The 26,125-nt window shown below is 39.6% G+C and overlaps 2 protein-coding genes across 7 annotated transcripts in view; one reads left to right on the top strand and one right to left on the bottom strand.

Annotated features, from left to right (window-relative positions):
* Nucleotides 1–15,297, top strand: part of MAP3K19 (mitogen-activated protein kinase kinase kinase 19) — a 58,613-nt gene extending 43,316 nt beyond the window's left edge. For 2 of the 3 annotated variants that reach the window (XM_040228500.1, XM_040228499.1), the window contains 5 exons: nt 1,148–1,191; nt 3,147–5,597; nt 8,439–8,588; nt 10,013–10,710; nt 14,960–15,297. In XM_040228500.1, the coding sequence (XP_040084434.1) occupies nt 1,148–1,191; nt 3,147–5,597; nt 8,439–8,588; nt 10,013–10,710; nt 14,960–15,026 (3,410 nt within the window). In that variant the 3' untranslated portion in view covers nt 15,027–15,297. Of the gene's footprint in view, nt 1–1,147; nt 1,192–3,146; nt 5,598–8,438; nt 8,589–10,012; nt 10,711–14,959 lie in introns of those variants that run through there. The other variant, XM_040228501.1, reaches the window with a different exon arrangement.
* A 6,258-nt stretch (nt 15,298–21,555) lies between these two features.
* Nucleotides 21,556–26,125, bottom strand: part of CCNT2 (cyclin T2) — a 34,628-nt gene continuing 30,058 nt past the window's right edge. Inside the window, exons 9-10 of one of the 4 annotated variants that reach the window (XR_005718971.1) lie at nt 24,918–26,076; nt 21,556–24,816 (exon numbers count right to left, since the gene is read on the bottom strand). Coding sequence is in view for 3 of the 4 variants with exons in the window: in XM_040228398.1 (XP_040084332.1) it covers nt 24,649–26,076 (1,428 nt within the window). In the remaining variant the exon portion in view is untranslated. Of the gene's footprint in view, nt 26,077–26,125 lie in introns of all 4 variants that reach the window. The other 3 variants (XM_040228399.1, XM_040228398.1, XM_040228400.1) reach the window with 3 other exon arrangements.

Genomic DNA, 26,125 nt, shown 5'->3' with positions numbered 1-26,125 from the left:
CTGCAATGTGGGAGACCTGGGTTCGATCCCTGGGTTGGGAAGATGCCCTGGAGAAGGGAAAGGCTACCCACTCCAGTATTCTGTACAGCCCATGGAGTCTCCAACAAGAGTCGGACATGACTAAGCTACTTTCACTTTAACCCTGAATACGTTTGGAGACTTCGGCTTCAGCTTTAAGCTGTGATGGTGAGTGGGGTTTTAGGGACCATTCTGATGTTTTTGTAAGAAAACAATTAAGTTTTACCCTTCCTGGTAAATTCCATCTCACCCTTCCCTGCACCCCTTCAGACTTTATGCTCTATCTCATATTTGAGTTCAAACAACAGTTGTGAGACAATAATACGTAAATATTTTCACATTTCTGTGAAGTCTGGGTTTTCTGAGTAAAAAGCATTGGGAGACCAATTTAAAAAATGATTGAATGACAAATATGGCTTGGAAATTAGAAATAAGATATTGCTCCAGAAAGATCAAGGCTGATTTTGCCAAATGCCATTTGCTTAACCTTCTAGGGTAAGAAACAGACAAATGACTCAGACACATTTCCCCTTTCTCCTAGGGACATTAGCGTACATTTCATGGTAAAGGTCTCTCTTTCTTGGAAGGGAAAGATGGTTCGAACTGCCAACACTCTCTGTAAGCTCTGAGTCTCATAATTTCAGGGTCTCCTCCTGTGGGACAACCTGACCACTTGCGCAGGGAAATATCTGGTTCTCATTGCACCAGCTTGCAGGGAAGTGGGGTGCAAGGAACTGGCACTGGGATGACTCACGGGTAATAAACTCTATTTTCTGATCCAGAGGGCATGTGTTTCCAGAAGGAATATAAATAAAAATAAGTAAATAAATATCACACGATGTGTGTACAAATGTTATAAATATAAAACATATGTATAACATGTATTTATATAAAAACCAGTATGTTAAAATACCGCCACTCCCCCCCACCAACAGTGGCAGTAGTTTTGTGCGGTGATTCTGCACCCACTTCCATGTAAATCACATCTGGAAAAACTTCATTTTACCAACTTTTCCTCAAACCTCAGAGTCAGGATCACTCCATCCACATCCCCTGGCTTAGGGCTGACTGTGTTCACTCTACTACTAAGAATACCTAATAATAATTACTATTGTTTTTCTTGTTACAGGGTTTTCTATCTCTGACATGACGTATAGTAGCCGAAGAGTTGAGGTAAGAGTAGTTTTGAGCATTTTTGACTTACAAATTAAAACCAAAGAATCTTGTCAGAGATAAATTCTATCAAAAAACTCAGAACCCAAATCCTCAGCATATAATCTTGGAAAAACAGCAACTCACATATAGTTTATAGAAGAGCAAATAATTTCTGAGAAAATTATATCTTGACATGTATATATATTTTCTGGGTATAGTTCTCCACATAATGAAGTGAGTAGCTCTTTTGGATATACCTAATTTTTCTTTTTTTAATGCATTGAGAAGTTAGGTGATTCTTTTTCCATGGTCGAAAGATTTTCCTGGTTGTCTCATTTGTAAGTAAAGCATTTTGAAAGAGCATTGCAGTTCTCCAACTGTCTGACTCTTCTGTATCCTATAAGTCTTTGAGAAAACACATATATATTGCTTAGTGTTGAAAAAAAAAGTTCATTGGCCTAAAAAAAAAAAGGCTGCTACTAGGGAGATGTTTAAAGCACTGGAAGAATCTGCTTCTAATTTTGAGAAGTCATGTAGGCAATAAAACTGGGGAATTATACTGTGTCTTTCCTGTTTTTAATGCCTATTTCTAGTCAGATTTCTTTTCCTTTCTTCTAACACGTGGGTGGCAACAGAATGAAAATTAAACATGTAGCTCTTAATTACCACTCATGATCTATGCTTTTCTGTGCTATATCATTAGGTATCAAATCTATATACACAAGGCCACAGTGAAACGTGTAAAGAGTTTATAGCTTAACTGAGCAAAAAGATGAATATTATATATTGGGTTACACTGACCTCTAGAGGCTGATAATAATATAAACTAGCTTAATTTGAAAATTAATTTGACATGAGTTTGAGTAAACTCTGGGAGTTGGTGATGGACAGGGAAGGCCTGGCGTGCTACAGTCCATGGGGTCATAAAGAGTCAGGTACAACTGAGAGACTGAACTGAACTGAATTTTAAAATAGTTGGAAGACCAAGGAAAATTTAAAAATTTAGTGAGCTAACTTTCTCTTTTTAGATTTTTTGGCCACACTTCAAGGAATGTGGGAACTTAATTCCCCAACCAGGGATCGAACCCACATCCCTGGCAGTGGAAGTACGGAGGCCCAGCCACTGGACCATCCAGGAAGTCCCAGGAGCTAACTTTCAAGTGTATAGCATGGCAGATTTATAAGCCACCATCAGCAAAACAATTCAGCCAAGCAATGAGGTGTAGTTGTGAATGATCACAGAGTAAATAAATGTAACAGCAATTTTAAGCTGTTCTAAGTGGGAATTTTCAGTTCTCCTTCTGGCACTGGCGACCCACTCTAGTACTCTTGCCTGGAAAATCCCATGGATGGAAGAGCCTGGTAGGCTGCGGTCCATGGGATCGCTAAGAATCGGACACTACTGAGAGACTTCACTTTTACTTTTCACTTTCATGCATTGGAGAAGGAAATGGCAACCCACTCCAGTGTTCTTGCCTGGAGAATCCCAGGGACGGAGGAGCCTGGTGGGCTGCCGTCTATGGGGTCGTACAGAGTTGGACACGACTGATGTGACTTAGCAGCAGCAGCAGTAGCAAGTGGGAATTTTAAGTTTTGGATAAATTCCATGGAAAGTAAACAGAAAAGAGAATAGATACAAAGTAGAAATAAAATAGAATGTAAACAGAAATGACAACAGAAATCTTTAAAAATGTAAATGTTTTATAATTTATATGATAGAGACTTTAATAGATAAGCATGAATCTTGTAATGTTAATATTAATATTAGTTTATAAAAGTATTGTCTTACCTTGGTCCTAAGAAAACACCAGGAATGAGATTTTAGTTTTTAAAATTGTGATCTCCAGAATAACTTTGTACTTTAAAGCCCTTCCTAAAGAGAATCTTAAAATCTCTTCACATTACTTGAAACCAGTTAACATGAAATGCATATGTGTTTCTACATTCATTAATTTTTCTTTCTTTCCTTTTAGTTCCCTCTGCCACCACTATCATCTCTGCCCATGAGATCTGGTCTCCTTACTATACCCCTAAGTCACAAGGATCAAAAAGCGAGAAAAAGAAATATTCCACACCTCGTATCTTTCATACCTAAGCTCTCAGAGCCTATTAGTCAATCTGATGAATTTAGATCATCAAATAAGCAGAAGGAAGCACCATTCAAGGTGTTAGCAGATCAGACTCTCAGATCCTTTGATGGTTCTATTTGGTCCAGAAACATGTGCTCTTTTTGGAAGGCTCACCATCACAGACAACACCTGGAAAAGGAAGTGAGTAGGAAATCCAAGGAAAGAGAAGGATGTGTCAACATTGAAGTCTCTCACTTTGAAAAAGGACAATCTTTAGTGTCCTTGGAAAATTTCAGGGAAAGCAATTTTCCTATAGATAGGGAAGAGGATATTGACTGCCATGGTAATGAACTGAGAAGAGCAGAAGAGAACGCTCCATCTCTTTCATCAGGAAAGAAAGAAGATTCAGTAGCCAGAAACTATGAAAAAGATTCAGAAGTTGGATATACCAAGCCAATCAAGTTCCAAGAAGCCCTGCCATCAGATATAGGTCTAAGCCAGGATGAAGGGACTAAAAATGATAAAGCTGATTCAAAAAGTGCTTCAGCACTTAAAGGTGAAGCAATTGAACTAGACCATATTTCAGAAGATTACACTGTTCTTAAAAGTTTGTCTGATATAGTCACTGATGGCCCCATTGAAAAGCTTTCAGAAGATCATAGCAGCATGGAGACAAGCACAAAAATATCAGTAGCAGAAACAACCAAACCAGAAATGAATGGGATGGTGCCTCTTATCCACATCACTTTCCCTGGAGATGAAACTCCCAAGGAACCAGCAATAACCAAACCAAGCCTCCAAAAACGAAAGGGCATCCTTGGTAGCAATAGTAGCTTCAACATACTTGCACACCAAGAAAATGACAGGCATAAGGTGAAAACCCAGAGAAATAAGTTAGATTCAAAGACCAAGATCAGTAACAGGACACCTCAAAATTTCATGATTTCCACTGAAGTTTCCGTGAAGACTACCATGCACAAACCCAGTATAAAAACTCAAGTTTTTCCTGCTTTGGGGCTTGTGGATTCCAGACCTTGGCAACCACCCAAGTTTCAAAGGAGAATGCCACAGACAGAAAGGAAGCAATCTGCTTACCAGGCTTTGAAACCTAAAAAACCGTCATTCCCTTGCCTCTGTAAAAATCCAGGAATAAAAAAGTCTTCTGTTCCTCTCTCTGCTCAACCAGCAGAGCCAAGACTGAATTACTTAGATCTGAAGTATAGTGACATGTTCAAAGAGATCGATTCAACTGCGAACGGGCCTGGAATCTATGAAATGTTTGGAACTCCCGTTTATTGTCACATGAGAGAGGCTGAACGGCATGAAAACAAGTATCACCGAGAGATATGCTCAGCTCCATCAGGCAGATGTATCACCAATAAATGCCGATCTTCACACAGTGAGAGGAGCAGCAATAGCCGAAACAGACTTTCTCAGAAAAGACCGCATGGTAAACCCCCCAAATCTTCTCTTGGCATTAAACAAAAGCACAGAAGTTTAATTTCTAAAGAAAAGGATTTCCAGGCTGTAGGTAGCACCCTACAAGATGCTGAAAATGGTGATGGCATTTCAGAACCAGGGTGGCAGATTAAGTCTTCAGGAAATGACTTTCTATCTTCCAAAGATGAAGTTCAGCCCATGAAATTGGTTCAGGCTCATGAGCAGTTCACTGAGCAGAATGATTTCTTTCCTGTCTCAGATTTGTCTGTTGTTGAAGAAGTCTCTATGGAAGAGTCTGCTGATGAAGAAGACATTTCTAACAATCAGATACTTGCCACGAGCCTCAGAGATCTGCATCAACTTGAAGAGCTACGCCACCAGACCCCATTTGTTCTTTCAGAAAACAGCTGGGCAGTACCCAGTGAGAAAAGTTCCAACATGCATGTACTGCAAGAAGAGCAGAAGGTAGCATCTCCCGGTGAAACAAATGCCAACCAAATTTTAACTAACGATGAAGACTTTGATAGGTTTTCAGATAAGTCGAAAACTCTTAGGAGTTTCTCTTCCCAAGAGAAACCTGAAAGTGTAGCTTCTCAAGCATATCAACACTGGGCCCTGGTTTTGGATCATGATAGTTTAGCTAATGAGTCAATTCCATATCAAACACTTGGAAAAACTTTAAATGATGCAGATTCAATTTCCCAAGAAATTCTAGACTCTGTAAAGAATGAAGAATTGACAGATGAACTCTTAGGTTGTCTAGCTGCAGAACTATTAGCTCTTGATGAGAAAGATAACAACTCTTGCCAAATAATGGCAGATGAAACAGATCCTGAAAGCCAAGATTTTGTCCTCAGCAAGAGAGGAAATACCATGAAAGAATTAGGTAGAGAGACAACAAATGTCAAAATACAGGTTGGTATAACTAGAATCGGGCTTTCCTAGTGGCCCAGAGAGCAAAGAATCTGCATGCAATTCGGAAGACCTGGGTTTGATCCCTGGGTTGGGAACATCCCCTGGAGGAGGGCATATCAACCCACTCCAGTATTCTTGCCTGGAAAATTCCATAGACAGAGGAGCCTGGCAGGCTATAGTCCATGGGGTTGCAAAGAGTCAGACACAATTGCACTACTAAGCACCGCACATCACATAACTAATAATCAGAGATTCATTGGGGCGGGAAGGGACCTCAGAGACACTCTGCTTCAAAACCCTTACTTTTATATGGGGAATCAGAAACCCTAAGGAGTTAAATAGTTTCATCAAGGTTTCATTGTTTGGTTGCAAGTTTGGAATCCAGGTCCCCTGACTTTCATGCCGTTTTCATTATGCTGCTTCACTTCTAGAATTTAGCTAGCCTGACACTGCATTGGAATCACTTTGGGCACATTATTGTAGCAAAACTACTTGCTAAAATAGGTAGATATTATATTTGGTGATGATATTTTCAATCAACAACTAACAGCTGGGAGATAACTGTGGGTAAAGCATTACTCTAGGTGGTATGTGAGATACACAGCCCCTGAAGTTGCTCACCATCTAGTTCAAAAAGCATATGAAGACACGAAAAGATCTTTTCTCAAAGATTCCCTGCACTTGAGCATTTGTTGCCAAATGGTCTGCTTTAATACAAAAATATTATTGATGCCTCCTATGTTCCTGGTATTGGGATAAGAACTGGAGACATGATAGGGTACAAGACACAGCCATTGCTCTCAAGAAAACACAAGCAATAATCCTGAATACATTAAAAAAATTTTGTTTGGCATTGGAGTTGGGATAAGAAGAATATTAACAGGTGGTAGGGTTATGCCTGTTTTAGTTTTCACTGAAGTATATCACCCTCCTATCCTACTAAATTTTTTTTAAGATGAAAGTTTTTGTTTGTTTGCTTGTTCTTACCTACCTCAACAGACTTGGAGTTTGTTTATTGGCTGTACCTTGTGGCATGCAAGATCTTAGCTCCCCGATCAGGATTAGAACTTGTACCCCCTGCTTTGGAAAAGTGTGAAGTCTTAACCACTGGACCACCAGGAAGTCCTATCTTCTCCTAAATTTTAAAGATAGAAGCATTTGGTTTAGCTGAAACATTATTCACTAAACGCTAACTAGGGTTATATCACGCTCTTTCAGGATCAGAAATAATTATTTTAAATAATTGAACAGAATACACAAGGTGAGAACTTGACACATATGAGTGAAACACATTATACTGTCTTCTTTCTGTCTTCATAACAGCTCCATGAGGTCGGTAGTGGAGGTAATAACAAGTCTCCATTTTGCAAATGAGGAAATCCAGGTTTAGAACGTCTCTCAGGGAGTGAGCGGTGGGGAGGGGCATCCTGATTCCAGCCCAACACCTTTAATCACTATACAGTGGGAATATTCCTTGCCATAAAAGGCTACCTCCACCCTCATGGTGAGTGTGGTTTCTGCTGGGAGGTGGATAGTGATGCAGAAAGGCTGCCAGGCTTGGGTGGGAGACAGGGGTACATGTGTACACGCCTGTGTGTCTGAGATGGGTCTACAAGTCTGCCAGTTCACATTCAAGAAAAGCTAACAAGCTGGTAAATATAATCAGCCCATAACCCTACCCTGCAATTGGAATAAAAAACTGACCTTCTGTGATCTTTCATTTCCAAGCAGTCCTTAAATTTCAGTTTGAATAGAAACATGAAAGGCTGGGGAGGAGGAGGAACCCATGTGGCCCTCTGAAGGCACCTGGCGTCATTTCTAAGAAAGGTGATCCTGTGCCATGTCTTATTCTTAAGGGCCTTCTCTGTGCCTCTACATCACCATCGTCATTTATTTTTAAGAACTCATAGAGGAGATCAAGACAAAATATTTTTGGTTCTGATCAAACAGTTGGAAAACCTGGTGTAAGCTCTACAAAGATACTTATTTCCCAAGGGCAGAGCCTCTAAAGGTTTACTGTGGATACATATCTCTTGAGAATCACGCTGAAATGTAGAACTGATTCCATATGTCTGAGGTCTGAGATTCTGCCAGTTTAACGAGCTCCCATGGGATATTGATAGAGCTGGTTTGCAGATTCTCCTTTGAGTAGCAAGGGTCTAGAGGACCCGTGGGTCTTCAGTCTATTGCAGCTGGTCTTGACCTTCATACTTGCTTATTATGCTTGTGCATGCATGACATGTATGTAAGAAAGAAGGTTTGGGGAATTCCCTGGGAATCCAGTGGTCAAGACTGCCAAAGGCTCTGGTTCAACCCCTGATTGGGGACCTAAGATGCCACAAGATATGTGGCACAGCCAAAAAAAAAAAAGAGAGAGAGAGAGAGAGAGAGAATATCCATATGTATGTATATTTGTGTATAAATGTGTGTATGTGTATGGAAATGTAGGTATAAATTCTTTTATGTGTGTGTGTTTGCGTGTATGTGTGTGTTGTGGAAATAGAACAGGCAAAGGCTATTTATTCAGAGCTCATAATAGCAAAGGAGTCAACCACCATCATTTGCATTTGGTAGAGACTCAGAAGCAGGCAGAGGAGTGAAAAAGATTTTTAGTGGAAAAAAGCCTTCAGATGTGCCCTGATTGGAGGCTGTTGTTCTGGGGAGGTTGTTGGGGCAGACGGTTAACTAGAAGGGGCCTCCTATGTGATTGGTTAAGGGTGCATATTTGGCCTTCTCTGATTGGTCCGAAGTTAGAAAAGGAAGATTCTCCTATCTGCCCTTTCTCTCTGTCCCGAGGACTCAATGTAATGATGACACTTTTTTTTTGTCTCATTCTTCCAGAGATATAGTAATGGCTTCAGGAGATATGACAAAGAGGAGAGATTTTTCAACTCACATGAAAGGAAGACATTTTCTGAAAATAGTTTAAAGTATGAAGAATCTATCCTGTGGACCAAGGGTGAGATCCTCGGGAAGGGAGCATATGGCACAGTAAGTGAAACAGGAAGCTTGCTAAAATAGAAAATCCCATTCCTCCTCGACCCCTCCCTCTTTCCTAATCTTCCTGTTTGCCCTCCCCACTCCATATACACTTTTACTTAGAGATCTTTTAGTTGGAAGTAATAGGAAACCCAACCCAAACCAGCTTGAAGAAAAGGATGTCCACTGCTTTATGCAACTGAAGGGTCTGGAGTAGGTCTGACTCAGGGCACAGCTGGTTTCAGAGGTCAAATAACATCATCAGAGTCTGGCCTCTCTGTCTCTCCTTTTGGCTCTGGTTCTCAGGCTTCATGGGGTGGTTCAGTTCAATTCAGTTGCTCAGTCATGTCCAACTCTTTGCGACCCCATGAACCACAGCACGCCAGGCCTCCCTGTCCATCACCAACTCCCGGAGTTCACCCAAACCCATGCCCATTGGTGATGCCATCCAGTCATCTCATCCTCTGTCATTCCCTTCTTCTCCTGCCCTCAGTCTTTCCCAGGATCAGGGTCTTTTCAAATGAGTCAGCTCTTTGCTTCAGGTGGCCAAAATATTGGAGTTTCAGCTTCAACATCAGTCCTTCCAATGAACACCCAGGACTGATCTCCTTTAGGATGGACTGGTTGGATCTCCTTGAAGTCCAAGGGACTCTCAAGAGTCTTCTCCAACACCACAGTTCAAAAGCATCAATTCTTTGGCGCTCATTGTATTTCTCGCCTCTCCTTCTCTGAGGGTCAAGTCCTGTGGGAAAGAGGTCTTTTTGTTCAACAATTCAAGTTATGTTACCCAAAGTTGGGAGAGCCATTGACAAGAAACAAAAACAAAAGATATTTCTTATATTTTGTGAATTGCATAAAATACCATCTAAAGTCCCAGCTGCTGCTGCTAAGTTGCTTCAGTTGTGTCTGACTCTGTGCAACCCCATAGACAGCAGCCCACTAGGCTCCTCTGTCCCTGGGATTCTCCAGGCAAGAACACTGGAGTGGGTTGCCATTTGGGTTATATGTATATGCATAGCTGATTCACTTTGCTGTACACTTGAAACTAACACAATATTGTAAATCAACTACAGTCCAATAAAAATTATTACTCCAAAAAATTTTTTAAAAGCCCAAGCACTGTACATGGTATTGGGTTGACCAAAAAGTTTGTTTGGGTTTTTCAGTAAGATGGTTTGGAAAAACCTGAACAAACTTTTTGGCCAACCCAATATTTGCACAGATTGCTAGAGAGGACTGAATCTAAGCTATTATGATATGCATTCACCATGCTACTTATCCCAGTCTTTGCTTCCCTGCAACTTTCAATTTGTTTAAGTATAATACTTCACATTTACATAAGGATGTATCATCTTAGAGAAAAACCAGGGTTTGGGAGGCAATCTGTGAATGAGTCACCGTTTATCTTTAATAATAAGGTATTGGTTTGCTTCTAGGTATACTGTGGTCTTACTAGCCAAGGACAGCTAATAGCTGTAAAACAAGTGGCTTTGGATACCTCTGATAAATTAGCTACTGAAAAAGAATATCAGAAACTGCAGGAAGAAGTTGATTTGCTGAAAGCCTTGAAACATGTCAACATTGTGGCCTATTTGGGGACATGCTTGGAGGAAAACATCTTAAGCATTTTCATGGAGTTTGTTCCTGGTGGCTCCATCTCTAGTATTATAAACCGTTTTGGGCCATTGCCTGAGATGGTGTTCTGTAAATATACAGAACAAATTCTGCAAGGTGTTGCTTATCTCCATGAGAACTGTGTGGTGCATAGAGATATCAAAGGAAATAATGTTATGCTTATGCCAACTGGAATCATTAAGCTGATCGACTTTGGCTGTGCCAAGCGTTTGGCCTGGGCTGGCCTAAATGGCACCCACAGTGACATGCTCAAGTCCATGCATGGGACTCCATATTGGATGGCCCCAGAAGTCATCAATGAGTCTGGCTATGGACGGAAGTCAGACATCTGGAGCATTGGCTGCACTGTGTTTGAGATGGCCACCGGGAAGCCTCCACTGGCTTCCATGGACAGGATGGCAGCCATGTTTTACATTGGCGCACACCGAGGGCTGATGCCTCCTTTACCAGATTGCTTCTCAGAAAACGCAGCAGACTTTGTGCGTGTATGCCTCACCAGGTAAGAAACTGAAAGCAAGAAAGGAGGATAAATCCCCAGAGATTCCAAGCAGTTGACATTTCCCCTGAGATTCATGGCCCATTTTTAGCTCTGCTCAGGTTACAGAATCAAGTGGGGAGTGATTTTGCTCTGAAAAGAATCATGAGTAGCCACATTGGGTGATGTGTTCTGTGTTGTACCAGGGTGTGGGGGTAATGCTTCACGTGGGAAGTGTCTCAATTAAATGTCTTATCAGGTCCAGACAGTACTTGCTCAAATCAATGGATGTGCAAGAATTGCTATTTATTTGCAAGATCTGCTTATTTACCAAAGAGACATCTTCCCAGGGACTAGCCTGTGACATGTCATCATTTGTGCTTAGCTTCCCTCCCCTTTTGGGGAACCAGTGTTCTCATTCCTTCCTAAAACTGGCTCTCAGGAAAGTATGTGAGAAATTCATTCATATCAAGGAAATGACATGAATTGATTAATCAATGATTGACAGATTTAATGTATTGTTCCCCCAGAAACACTTGCATTTAAAGTGAGAGAAAACATTTTGAGTCAAAGGAACAAATCTCTAATTGAAGTATTTAAAGCATCAAGTGGGTAGTGTTTGGGGAAGCAAAAAAGTCCCAGAAGGTCACCTATTTTCTCCTGTCCTGAGGCTTCCTGGTATTTATGGAATAAAATTCTGGTTAAAATGTTAGGACTGTAAGGGAGCTGAGACTACCCACTTGTGTAGTTTTCAAACTTTTCTTAGCCAGGTACTCTCTGCTTACATGAAACCTTAATTCAAAGAATAAAGCAGAAAGGCAGAGAGATGGCTTTGGCTAGTGTGTGTGTGTGTATCTCTATGCACGTATGGGTATGGTGGGGGAGAACTGAAGGGAAGGGCAGGGGTGCTCAAGCCCACCTACCTACTCTTGATGTAGAGCAGCATCGAGGAGGCTCAGCACTGAGCTGCATGTGCAGGATAAGGAAGGCCTGATAACCCAAACACAAATTCTAGCCTTTCAAACAGATATGCTTTCTCATTCCTAGATGAAAAATTCTAGTGCCCCAGATTTCAGCAAATATATATGGCTCCCTCCAGCTCCCTCCCGGAACGAGTTCATTTTGTCATTGTTAATGAATATTCAGAACCCAAAGATCTCTCTGTCTGCTGATGAATGTGTCTCTCTTAGCCCTCTGTCTTCCTCTTCCAGCATCTGTATATCAATCAGCCTGACCTGATTGCTTTCAGGGAATCACAGAAGCTAGGACAGCACCACATACTCCAGGGTTGGGGTGGGGTGGTGCGTGCAGTTCTGGGCAGTCCCAGATGCAGAGATGCCCTAGGTATCCCAGGATGGATTTGCAGGCAGAGCTGTGGGCAGAGAGCTACCCCTTCCTGTCTGCCAAAACACCTCACAAAAGGGACACAAATGTATTAGGAATATCATATGGACCAGTACTAGTTTGGGAGATTGGTCTTACCTCTTAAAACTACTGTGGTTACTTTCTTCTGAATTGAACAATGGTTTATTATTGATCCACAACAACTGTTTGCTACTTTTTTTTTTTTCAAGTTCTCATTATACACACAAACAGCTTTAAAGCGAAAGGGTGGAAGTTTTTTTACTTTCCTTTTGAACCATTGCTTCATAAACTAAGCAATACACAACTCATAATCAATTAACAGGGTTGTTGTGAAGGTTAAGTGAAACGGTGTGTGTAACTGCTTAGCATAGCATGGAGTACATAATTAGGGCTCCACCATTAATAACCCATGGGAGAATGTTAATACACCTTACCTAATGAGTGTCATGCAAGCATATAATTATCTCCTGAAATTCTATGCCAAAGACCCTAAGGACTCTAGAATCTTGCCTGTTGTCTATGAAAATAACTCCTTGGAGGTGTGGATATTCATAAATAAAAGGGAAAGGCACTCAAAGATTCACAAGTAGACATGATCAGGTTAAAAACTAGGAACAAGGACTGAATATAACAAATGAATTTGGGGAAGCAGTCAGAAGAATGATGGGGTACTACTACGGGCAGGTTTCAGAAATGCTGGGGTCAGGCCAAGGAGTTTAACTTTGTTGCAATAGGCAGTGGAGAGCAGGGGACTGCAAAGAATTTGGGGTTAAGGACACCATGAAAAGAAAGGTCTTTGGGGAGGAAGGTCAGGTAGCAGATTTTGTAGAGGGTCCTCGAATGGAGGCCATTCTGGAATTCAGAGCTTGGACTTTAATGGTAATGGAAGCAGTGGGAGTGTAAAGGGGATTCCAAGACATTTTAGAGGAAGGTAAATCAGGACTTGGTGGTGGATGATGATAGGATCTCATAGTTTTAAACCTGGATAATGGGAGAAATAATAGAAAGTTGTGAATGAGGAACAGTGGAGGAAGTTGAAGGAAATATTTGAAGCTATGGAACTGTTGCTCAGGAAAGCAGTGAACATTTGAAAATCAAAAGGTTGGTAGCTATAATCATGAAAAAATTAGAGGGCTGAGGAAAATGTTTTTGAAAATTCTCATGGGAGAAGATAACACAGTATGCATAGAATTAATTCTAGTACTCAACTGGAAGAAAGGGAGGGAGGGGAGTTGCCCCGTGGGGGAATAAAGAGAACAGTTTCTCCTAAGACCAAGCAGACATTGTTTCAGAAAGAAGCAGGGTAGTGAATACTTCAAGTGCTACAGAAATGACAAGGAGGCTGAGCTCACTAAATCTGGTAAGGAGAAAGTTATGCTTAGTTTCACAGGGACTACTTTTTTTTTTTCTCAATTTTTTGGCTGCACTGTGCAGCACTTCGGATCTCAATTCCGTGACCAGAGATCAAACAGTACCCCCTGCACTGGATGCACAGAGTCTTAACCACTGGACTGCCAGGAAAGTCTTTCCTGGTCAGGATTAATTTTAAAAAGACAATTTGTAGAGAGATAAGTAGGCCAAATAGTAAAGACTTAGGATAGTGAATGTTGAAAACCAAGTTATTGGACTTGCCCAATTTAGAGAAATTTGGCAGGAACAGAAGAAATAGGATGGCAGCTAGAAATGATGGTCATTTAAGGACATTTTGGAGAGGAAATTTCTGCATATTTTGAAGACTGGAGAAAGAGCTTCTGGAAGGGAAGAGATTTTTTATTTTAGAATCATTCATGAACACTTTCTTTTAAAAGTATTTTACTTTTATTTTCATTTTCGCCTGGGCTGTTCTTCGTGATCATTTGTTTCCAAAATGATCAAGACAGCAAATTTAATCAAAAGATGCCCAAGGAATAATTTACTGCAGAAAACTATTGACTAGTTCATTAGTTCATTGACCAGTTCATTGTCAAAAGCATTTTATTAAATTTATTTTTAATTGAAGGATAATTGCTTTACACTATTGCATTGTTTTCTACCAAACATCAACATGAATCAGCCAAAGGTTTAGCTATGTCCCCTCCCACTTGAACATACCTCCCCATTTTGATTTCTTGAGGCAAGGGAAAAAACCCAAGCCACATGTGTACTAAGTTGCTTCAGCTGTATCCGACTCTGCCACGTTATGAACTGTAGTCCACCAGGCTCCTCTGTCCATGGGACTCTCCAGGCAAGAATATTGGAGTGGGTTGTCATTTCCTTCTACAGTGGATCTTTCCAGCCCAGTGTTCAAACCTGCTTCTCTTATGTCTCCTGCATTGACAGGTGGGTTCTTTACCACTCGCGCCACCTGGTAATTAAGAAACTGTCTCCCTTTATGTATATTCAAGAGTACCCCAAATGGGGTTATTTAAATTAATCACCAAAGCATATTTAAATGTCTACTTCTAAAGGGCTTTTCAATCCTCAATTCCTCTAAATTTAAAAATAAATTTCATGCTAACTAAAAGTGCATTAAACTGTACATATAAAAGTGTATTTTAATGTGTATAAATTACACCCCAACAAATTGAACAAAAGTACTATGGAAATGTAGGGACTGGTTTTGAATCAGGTAATTTTTGTATTATTACTATGTTACACTTTAAAAGCTGTATATACATTAAAAAAAAAATCGTCCCAATGAGTTAGGTGTTATCTCCACGTTATCAGTAACATGGGGATAACATGAGAGAAGAGTTGGAGTCCCTGGTTTAAGATCACACAGCTAAAATCTGGAGTCTGGACTCAACCTAAGTCTGTCTGACGGGCTCAGGTTGTACTTCCACTGTTACAGTAGGTATTTTGAGTCAAGTAGATGTAGTTGGCAGGCACGTTGCTGGGTGCTTATTCTAATATGTTTTTGCCTTCTTAGGGACCAGCATGAGCGACCCTCTGCTGTTCAGCTTCTGAAGCACTCCTTCTTGAAGAGAAGTCACTGAACAGACATCAGGACTTTCCAGCTCCACTACAGATACTTGGTTACTGTTTCAGTGTGGAAATGATGGTTTAGGGACTGGAAAGTCAATCTAACCCAAATTAACCAGATCCTGCAATGTCACTAACTGAAAAATTGTAGTTACAAGTTAGCCTTCTTTAGCTTCAGGCACAACTGCCCATGTATATGAGCAAATTGGGAAATAGATGGGGAAACGGTGGAAACTGTCAGACTTTATTTTGGGGGGCTCCAAAATCACTGCAGATGGTGACTGCAGCCATGAAATTAAAAGATGCTTACTCCTTGGAAGGAAAGTTATGACCGACCTAGATAGCATATTCAAAAGCAGAGACATTATTTTGCCAACAAAGGTCTAGTCAAGGCTATGGTTTTTCCAGTGGTCATGTATGGATGTGAGAGTTGGACTGTGAAGAAAGCTGAGTGCCAAAGAATTGATGCTTTTAAACTGTGGTGTTGAAGACTCTTGAGAGTCCCTTGGACTGCAAGGAGATCCAACCAGTCCATCCTAAAGGAGATCGGTCCTGGGTGTTCATTGGAAAGACTGATGCTAAAGCTGAAACTCGAATACTTTGGCCACCTCATGCGAAGAGTTGACTCATTGGAAACGACCCTGATGCTGGGAGGGACTGGGGGCAGGAGAAGGGGATGGCTGGATGGCATCACCAACTCGATGGACATGAGTTTGAGTAGACTCCGGGAGTTGGTGATGGTCAGGGAGGCCTGGCGTGCTGCGATTCATGGGGTTGCAGTCGGACACGACTGAGCGACTGAACTGAACTGATGAGCAAATTGTCTTAAACAGTTAAAAAAGAGAAAAATTCCAGTGTTTACAGTTTTATCCAGGAACTACAAATTCTCTTGCTTTATATGCTATTTCCTTCTATTTTTTTGCCTGTTAATGTCATTAGCTCAAAATAAATTGTATAAAAAAGTAAATGTATTTTCTTGCTTGGTGGGCAAAGGCACTTATTTCTTACAAAGGAGAGTGGAGGAAGGTGAGAAGGTAGAGAAAGGCACTAGATTCAGATTACGTAGGCAGCAGTCTTAACACTGGAGATTACAGGGGCCTCAACATTAACAGGAAGAGCTAAAGGTCTTGGCCTTTCATTGCCAGAGGGTCACCTAACTCCTCCTAAGTTCCCACCTACAAGAAGCTAGGCTCTACAAGGTGGGCTCCATAACCCTCAGGCTGCCTTCCCTGTGCTTTGTACTATGATTTGAGGTCTTCACTTGTTTACAGGGTTAATATAATCATTACTGCATTGAGAACTAGCTGAACATAAGCCAGCTGGTGGGATAAAAGCTCATTGATCTGATAAGGGGAGAGTGGGTCAGCATATAAACTTTTCTAAGACATTTTGCTCACGTCACCTGATGGAAGGACATCCCTGCTAAGGTCACTCTTCTTTCCAGGACACTGAAAAAACCTTGCAAAAGTGAATGGGGACAAGTTGTCAGAATTATTACAAAGTCTTAAGTTGGTGGGCTTTTTGATAAAGTTTGCTATGACTCCATTCATCTACATTTCATTGACACCTATTGTCTTAAGCTAGGTCTACAGGTATTTACTAGCTGGTATCGTTTGAAGATGTTATAACTACAAGCTAACTTGAGGGGAATCCTATTCTCACCAGTTGTGAAGCTTTGTGAAAATCAAGCTGCTTCTTGAGAAGTTTTTGAGATATGTGTAACACGGTCCAGCTGAGTTAAGAGCTTACTTTGGCCAACATGTTTAGAAGGTTCTTTGAGGCTATACCTTCCTTCTCTCTCTCTGGTTTGTAGGGTTCTTCCCTCACATTTGATAAAAACTGAAGGGATACTTTGTGTATTTTACTTGTGTATCAAAATCATCTTAAGTAGGGTTTTTTAATCTTCGTATGGGATTCAGCATTCTTTACAGTCTGAATGATTATATCTGACTTGGGAGCAATTAACTATAAAAACCCTACGAAGAAAGGGCTGCTACTGCTAAGTCACTTCAGTCGTGTCCGACTCTGTGCGACCCCATAGACGGCAGCCCACCAGGCTCCTCCATCCCTGGGATTCTCCAGGCAAGAACACAGGAGTGGGTTGCCATTTCCTTCTCCAATGCATGAAAGTGAAAAGTGAAAGTGAAGTCGCTCAGTTGTGTCCGACTCTTAGAGACCCCATGGACTGCAGCCCACCAGGCTCCTCCGTCCATGGGATTTTCCAGGCAAGAATACTGGAGTGGGGTGCCACTGCCTTCTCCGATGAAGAAAGGGCAGGGACTAAGGAATGTTTATACTATGTATAGAGATCACAGTAAAGGACACACAAAGTTGGTGTTAATAAACCTACCCCTCTTCCCATACAGGAAAACACAACACTAATTTAACAGAATCTTCAAAATTTGTACATTTTTAATAGGCAAGTTGATCCTAAGAGTTTGTGTCTTGTCATTTATTAATGTTGAAATTAAGCTTATATTACTGCTCCCTTTATATCTTCCTTTAGGAGGTAGAGGTCCTGAAAGAAGACTGGGATTTCAGAAAGGTGAAGGCTGGGAAGGCAAGCATTTGTTGAGCTCTTGATAGTGAAAGGCACATCATTTAATTCTGGCTGTCTGGGTTGGTGATAGTCTGATTTTATTAACAGAAAGTAAGGCTCAGAAGAACGTTAACTTTCTTAAGGTCATCCAACTGGTGAGTGACTTGGGGCTGCTACCCAGATCTGACTTTAGTCTTTTCCCTGCTGCCTCCGAGATTTGTAGTTTATGAATGAAATCAGTTACATTACTACTACTAAAAAAAAAAAAAAAAAAACTCGAGATGCTGATAAATTCACCAGTACAATGATTCTGACAACTTAATTGGTCTCAAAAGCTTCTCATTTTTCATTTAGCAACACTGCATTTCCTTCTATGCCTATATCCCCTTGTGACCAGGCACACCCTGTTTTCAAGCATGTTCAGAAGCGAATTTCATTACATACTTAACGGGTCTTAAGCTCAACCAAAGGAAATTTAACTTCCCAAATAAAATCCTAAATGTAGTTCCAACTCCAGAACCTCCTTAACTTTACCTTATTCTAGCTCTTATGCTGTGGACACTTTTCAATGGCTGAATTAGGACAGTTGCCACTGTGGAAAAGCCAGAGCACTAGAGTATGGGGTTGGAGGACGTGCAGGATTCTGCCTACTTTATCCACACTCTCCTGCTTGACCATGGTAACAGTCCTGGGCCTTTAGTGCACTGAGTATTTCCAATATAAAAAGCCACTTAAAAAGACCATGAAAAGCCTCCCATCACGTACCAGGCCATTTTATTCCTCATACCTAGTGTACTTCCAAGTATTCAGCTGAAAGCAGCTATGTAACTAAAGCAACTTGTTTTAAAAAAGCTTTCCAGGTGATTCAACTTGAAGATACTGGGTGTAGGCAGTCTGTATCTTCATTGATCGTTAACAAGAGTTTTGTGAACAGCACTGTACTGTGAAAAGCTGAACTACATATACAGCCCTGAGGGAGAGCTGTAGCACTCATACTGTTATGACTCTGAACTTGTGAAAATCCACGGCTGACTTGTCTCTAAAGCAATTGTTCCTATGACTTGAAAGACAAAAGAAAACTGATCTTGGGGATATGCCTGGACACTGGTTAAGGTCTCAATGAGCCTGTTAATTTCATGGCAGTACGATTAAAAACCCTCATTTAGTGAAGCTCTACATTGCTTTGGGAGGTAGTGTTGTGGGGGAGGAAACAGGTAGGTCATATACAAAACCTGAAACAAAAATGAACAATTTTCTCCATTATACTAAAAGCAGCAGGGGGCTGGGGGTGGGGAAGTGAAGAAACAATTGAGTAGGGTGAATTGCTAAATGAGATTACTAACTTTGGTTAAGGGGAATTTCTGACTTTATGTTCCTAAATAAAACTCTTAATTTATTATATTCTTAAAAAAACACAAAACAACAAACCCTTACTCCTTACTGGCTCCTTATTCCTTGTGACTCAACTGGTAAAAAATCCGCCTGCACTGCAGGAGACCTGGGTTCAATTTCTGGGCTGGGAAGATCCCCTGGAGAAGGGAAAGGCTACCCACTCTAGTATTCTGGCCTGGAGAACTCCATGGACAGTATAGTCCATGGGGTAGCAGAGTTGAACACCACTAAGTGACTTTCACTCCTTACTGGTGTTATCAACATGAAATAAAGACAAATCTAATGTGATTTCAAGACATTTATTTTATATTTAGGCTTAAAATGCCTGTTGGAGAAAGTAACTTTTCTATCCTAGTTCTCTTTTATGAAAGGCACTGCAGGCTTCCAATTTCTTTCAAGTATTAAGTGCAGGAAAACCGGTGTGGAGGGTAAAGGGGTTGGAAAGAGCAGCAAGGGTAAAGCAGTTTATGATTAAATTTCACATGACTAATTGTTGGAGGTGATGCAAGGCGGCACACAAGAAAATACCAAAGTATGAGTCTGAATGAACAACTCAAATTCTGTAAACCGTAGGCCTGGACTGTCTAACACACAAGTTTACTGCACCTGGCCTGGCCTTTACCAGTTTCCTGAATTATCTACAACCTGCTTCTAATGGATGCTCTTCCACACCATCCATTAATCTTAAGCCTCACATCACAATGAATAGGTACTATCGCTGACATTTTGTAAATTAGGAAACCAAGGCGCAAAGTCAAGCCATTTACCCAGACACCAGCAACTAAGTCATGGGGCTGAGACTGGAATATGGACAATCTGATCCTCGTGGCCACACTCCTTGATGATACATGAAGTCACTCAACTAAAGACTAACTTTTATATTAGAGATCTCATTTCCCACATCTCCCAGGAAGTTATTTCTGATTTATATTAACAAGACATGTTGGAGCCTTGGATTTATGTTGTCAATAAACTTTATTAATAATTCCTTGTAATAGATATTGAGATGAAATTCAATGTCTAATTGAATTCATGCCATATACACAAACTCTTGTTTTAGATTTCATATTGGCAAACATCCTGTTCAATAGTCCTTGGGGGTTCTGAGTACATTCACAAAATGAAATCCCAATTATTGCTGCCAACAAATGAGTACATAAGTTTTTCAAACTAGGTGGGTGAAACTGCTTGAAAAACACAACTTTAAAAAAAAGAATGTACTCATTAACAATAGGCAAATCAAGTTAAATCAACCACTAAACAGGTTTTAAGTGAGATTTCTCCCCCAATCTTGGAAATAAAGGAAATCAGCCCTCAGAATTTACTTTTGCGATTAATGGATCACAGGAGAACAGGGTAAGTCACTTTTGAGAGACCAGAATTACTCCTAGCCACACAACCTTCCAATGTATCTTGCTTATTTAGCAAGCTACCTTAAGAAACTTGAAGCAGAACACATACGGGTAAATGAACAGAAGAGGAGTCATAGAAGCAAAAGGTGGCTGTGCCCAAATTAAAATTGCAGAATAAAAAATGGATGCATAGTATCAGACCTAAAATGCTTGGAATACAGATGTTTCAGAGGCAAACTTCTCTTACCAAGACAAACTTCTATTTGGCTTACATTTGTTGGCTTACAGGAAAAAAATTTTCAGGTTATTAATATAGTTGTGAATCCTCAAATTAATGCACTGGTACTGTAATTTGACACCTGAGAAGGATGGGGCAGAATGCGCTGCTTCTCCAATCCAGAAACTCCTAAATTAGCCTAACAAAAAACTGGTCCATGAAATTAGCGTTTGTCACCAAGTTTTTCTCACTTGTGGGACTTAATCATTTTTCTGGATAAATGTGGTTAGGAAATCCCACTGCCTTCCAAGAAAGCACAGACTGCTGAATAAAGAATTCTTTGTAACAAAAGCTCTGATTTTTCTCAGCAAAGATCTTAAAAATCACCTATTTAAGCCAGTAGTAGGTCACAAAAAATTGCTTTTCTGTTTAGATAAAACTTGGGAATGGTGAAATATCTTGACAGAACCATCTTCCCTTAGAGATATTACCATGTTTTTTAAAACTCTGTTTCCATAGTAAATGTAAAACCCTAAAAAAATCTAATCAACCAAGGGTACTACCTAAAGAGTATGTAATAGTCATGCATATATAAGCAGTGGTTTATTAGTTAAGATTAATCTTAAGATTAGTTAAGGAATAAAAATAATTTAAGTTCTCAAATATAACCAAAAATATGTGCTTAAAATGCTTTTAAGGCAGGACATTCGGTTAACAAAAACATTTCAAATTTGATTAACTGAAATTGACCTTAACTAGTCATTTCTTTAGTTCAAAGAAGATAGATAGACCAGGAAATACCATATCCTACATAATTATAATGTTTGCACAAAGTAATGTAAGCACCCCTTATGACTTTTTGCATGAAACCATTTATCGCAGTAGATATTTTGATTCTTAAGAACTCTAACAAGAATGAATCTGCATACAGAGATCTAGATGCACTTGTACTGTTTTCAAAGATAAACCTTGGGGTGACTACATGACTTTTCAGTATTTAAATACCTGCAACAAAAAATGAACCTCAGAGTTAATTAAAAAAAAAAGAAAAAAAAAAAGGAACTAGGACATTTTGCAAGGTCTTACCACTAAAAGATGCTACCACCAGTTTTCTGGGATGTCTGCCTCTGAGAATGTTTCTGTGAAAAAAATCACTCCTTTGCTTTGGTTCTGAAAACAGTGTATTTTAAAACAGCTAAGGCAAATATTTAGGGGGCACAGCTCAATATCAAAAAATTAGTTCAAAGAGGTAGAAGTAAAGCCTTTCTATGTAATGTGCTTCTGCATAAAGGTAACAAATCAATGATCTCTAAGGAAAACACAACTGCAAAATGAATCACTCTTTTATAGGATGTTTAAAGATCACGGTTTTTAATAGTTCAAATATTTTAAAAAATCTCATCAAAAATGTATCACCTTAACAGTACTTTGCACATGTGGAATTTCATACCTAAATTTGATACTATTTTGGTTTATTTATGGCTACTTACAAGAAGACTCAGTAATAATGTCCATTCATTGGAGTCTTTTTCTTTGGTTGAGCCTACTGGGACCAGGCCGATGAACTATTTTATGCAAATGAGATGGTCAAATTCATGGCAATATGAATTATAAGGGTTCTCATTTAATGGAAATAAAACTTAAAAGAATTTCCATATTTTATCCCCACTGTGGTTTTAGAAGCTAATATCCTGTTTAGAAGTTAAAGAGTTTGAATAGCTCACACAACCCTGTAAAAATTACAACTGTCTGCCCTTTAATAAATAAAGTCATTGTAAAGAATTACATTTACAGAGTGAAAAGTGAATACATAGCATTATCAATTCTGGAAGTAACTAATAAGTACTTCCCCATAACAATATACACTAGCTACCTTTTTAACTGTCCATCATTAGCACCAAAAAATTCAACAAAATTACCTTTATTCTCACATCTCAAAACAATTCTGCAAATTCTTAGTGAAGTTTAAGTATAGTCACAGACCTTAAATATTCACATTGTTTTCTATGTCATACTGAAAATAAGTTCACTACTTTTCTGGATATTCTTTACAAAATCTTATTAAAATTCCTGGTATTATCATCCCCATTATACAGTAGCACAACCACCCAGTATCATTTCACATGATAGCTCCGTAGAGGTTTCACATCTAAATTACCAAGAACAAAAAAAAAACCCCTTCCCTCCCTCATCTTGCACTCTTAATTCTATACTAGTCCTTGGATTATGTACCACTGTAAAAGTATAACTGTATCAAAATTACCATGTTTATGGATACAATAATATGCCATACAGAGCAACAAAGTTACATGTAATGACAAAGATTACTAAAGTTATGCAAGACAAGAACAAAGTTAGGACATGCTAGCTAAGCAAAGTCCCTAGAAAGAGACTCCTAGTATCCTAAATTCAAATAACATTGACAAAATAATGAATAATTATCTTAAAAAAAATTATAAAGCTATCGGCAAATCAGGTAATTGCTAAATAAAAGTAGAGCACAAGATTAAACTCTAATATTTACAACTGCAACATACTTGAGTAAAATTACAATTGTGCACATATCAGTGGCTTTGTAACAAAAATAATTCATATACATAGAGGAAAAAATTAAGACAGTTTTCAGTTCAACAGAAGTTGAATTCAACCCATCTCAAAGATACTCAACAGCTCAAAGATTTACCACAGAATTGAAGATTAGCTGATAAACCAGAGCCACGTTACTGGCATTTAAGACAAATTTTAAACAAGTTAAAGTCTATCATTTGCTCAGAAGTCAGAAGACTGTGCAAACTTGACCTCAACAGGAATATACTGAGATGTGCAAACAAATGGAAAACCTCCACTAGCTGTTTTATCTGGAGGCTTACCTTTTTTCTTCCCCTCAGAGAGCTTCCTGTTAACAACCGTAAGACATAAATATAGGTACAATGCACAGTCAGTGACCTTTTTTGTTTATTTATTGTTAGAATATAAAACAACTGAGAGAGCAATAGGTTTAATTTCATTTTTGTAAGGAAGACTGCATTTACCTGAAAAAGAAATATGGCATCACACACAAACACACTTCAAGGGAGGGGTATGTTTAAGAACATGGTGTCATTCTGAATGCCAAAGGAAAAGCAATTCTGTTTATGGTTAAAATATGTAGTGTTAAAGTTCTTTATTTAAGAAAAAAACTTACTAATTCTGCACTAACGTAAGTTTTTGTGAATTCAGTTTTCAAATCACAGTAATCTACGTAACCATTATTAACACCTCTGTGTTTATAGTACTGCAACAAGCCAACAAACACTTAAATGCACTTCACATCAAGAGTATGTAAACTTTATTTCTTCCTCTTCAAGCCTTCAGAAATTCAGGGGCTCTTTCAGCAGCCAGTCTGGTCAGAACCTCTGAAGGCAGAATCAGTGCCTCATGGAGTAAACAACCATCTGTGGCACTGCATACCCATTCGGTAGTGAAGTGTCTCCCTTCAGTGGCTTCCAGTAAGGCCTAGAGTTTAAGGTTAACATGAAAAAGTGCCACCTTTGTTTTAGATTAGTGATGGACTCTGACAAGATAAAATAAAGTTATTCTGTATATTGTTATACTTACAAGCAGCTCCAATCCTGAGTATTTATGGTAATATCTAAACATACAAAAATGTATGTACATTTTTCTCCACCTTCTTGTAAACAGTTGTCAGTATACTGTTTTATCCCTTTATCAGTGAAACATGCAAATCATACATACAAGTATAAATACACAAAAGAAAACAATTTACACTCATTCAAAAGCCAAGCAACAACAAAAAATAGCTACAGTATTCAAATTATAAATAAACGAATGTTTGAGGCATCTTATATTCCTAGAAGCAGCCAGCCATTCACCCTAATGTTCTTAGCTGCAATTGTAGAAATACTGAGTTTTGCACCTTCCATGCTTTTACAGTATTTATAACACTATCATATGTGGAGATAAAGACTTGTTTACTATAATCTCTTCTTTTCAGAATGAAGAATAAAGCAGCACTTACAAATATTGAAGCAGTGGTAGTAACAGCAGGTGTTACCACTGCTAGATCAGGAGGAAGTTTTCCATTCTAACAATTTTTAAATTAAAAAAGAAAAGGAAAAATTGACCTAAAGAAATGATTACATGTTCATTCCTTGGGCACTTAACAGCGAGTCCAGCATGTCGAATGTGTCTTTGTAGTCCATATGCTGGCTGTTTGTACTGTACTCGTGATTGACATCAGGACCGTTGGTCTCCACTGGCTTCTTGTCCAGTTTCACGAGGGTGCTGAGATGTCCGTAGCCCACCTGGTATGTGACAGGGGGAGGAGGGGGTAAGGGATGGTTAAAAACAGAGTTGTGAGAGGATATATACTGCTTAACAGAGGAGGAAGAACTAGATGAACTACCTGAACTTTTGGAACTTTTGCTCATTTTGGAGTGATGGTTGTGAGATGCATCATTGATATGCAGCTTCTTTCTTGAAGAGCTGGAACTAGAGGAAATGCCATCACTGCTCAGGCCAACAGGACTCCTCAGAACAGTGGGCGGTATTCCGTCAGCACTGTGTTTACTGCCACCACTGCTGCTGCCACTATATGAGTGGGAATGCTTGTGACTGCTGGGGTGGTGGCGGTTGGAAGGATGCTCCTTGTGCTTCTCCTTATGGTCCCTGCTAATATGTGGGCTGGAATGCTTGCTCTTCCCACTGCCTTCATCAGAAGAGCTGTGTCTTTCTGAGGAAGAAACTTTTATTTTCATTTTCAGTTCTTCTTTACTGACACTTTTATCAGTGGGTGGTATTGGAATCCGTAATTTCAGTGATCCACTCTTTTCCTTCTTCTCTGCCATGTATTTTTCAGGTTTTTCAGCATTTGTAATGGGAATTTTCATTTTAATGGGAGAAGTGACAGAACTGCTGCTGGCTGCCTGAGACTGTACATGTTTGTGTTGCTGTTCTACCTGGGCAGCTATATAATGATCCCTTGCATCCAGATCAAGGCTTTCTAGCTTACGTTTTTCTCTATATTTATCTAAAGACATTTTCTGAGGAATTACTCCAGGAGTAGCAGAAATTGGCCCGTGGTGTTTACTGCTCCCTGCTTTATGAGTATAATCTTGCTTAGCAGAAGAATGATCAGAAATTTTGTCAGGTCTGTGATGTAATCCTGAATGCAATGATACAGAAGGTCCCTGCTTGAAGTTGATGTTGTACTGGCTACCAGACAAAGATGTTTCCTGTTTCTGTGAATATATCTGTTCTGTCCTTGCTGACTCTTGATGCTGAGGCCATTCTTGGTGTGATGACAAACCATATGAGGTACTTGGCATTCCTGTTGCTAGCATTGACAAATTATCAGATGCATGGCTGTCTTGAACAGAAATATTTCCTGAATTTAGAGGTACTGGTGCAGGGAAAGCTGATGTAGATGGTTTCTGAAAACTTGGTTTGGTAGGCACACCAGTAACACTATCTACTAACATGGAATTCTGGACCAAAGATGAACCCAGAAGAGGCGTTTCTGATACTTGTCCATCTACTTTTGGTTTCCCAGCTGCCTGGTTAGCCTATTTAAATAAAACACAAAAGAAACAATGACAGCAAAGGAATTTAATA

This window comes from Oryx dammah, unplaced genomic scaffold (genome assembly GCF_014754425.2).
Source record: "Oryx dammah isolate SB20612 unplaced genomic scaffold, SCBI_Odam_1.1 HiC_scaffold_27, whole genome shotgun sequence".
NCBI lineage: Eukaryota > Metazoa > Chordata > Mammalia > Artiodactyla > Bovidae > Oryx > Oryx dammah.
This window is presented reverse-complemented; position numbering and strand designations above follow the sequence as displayed.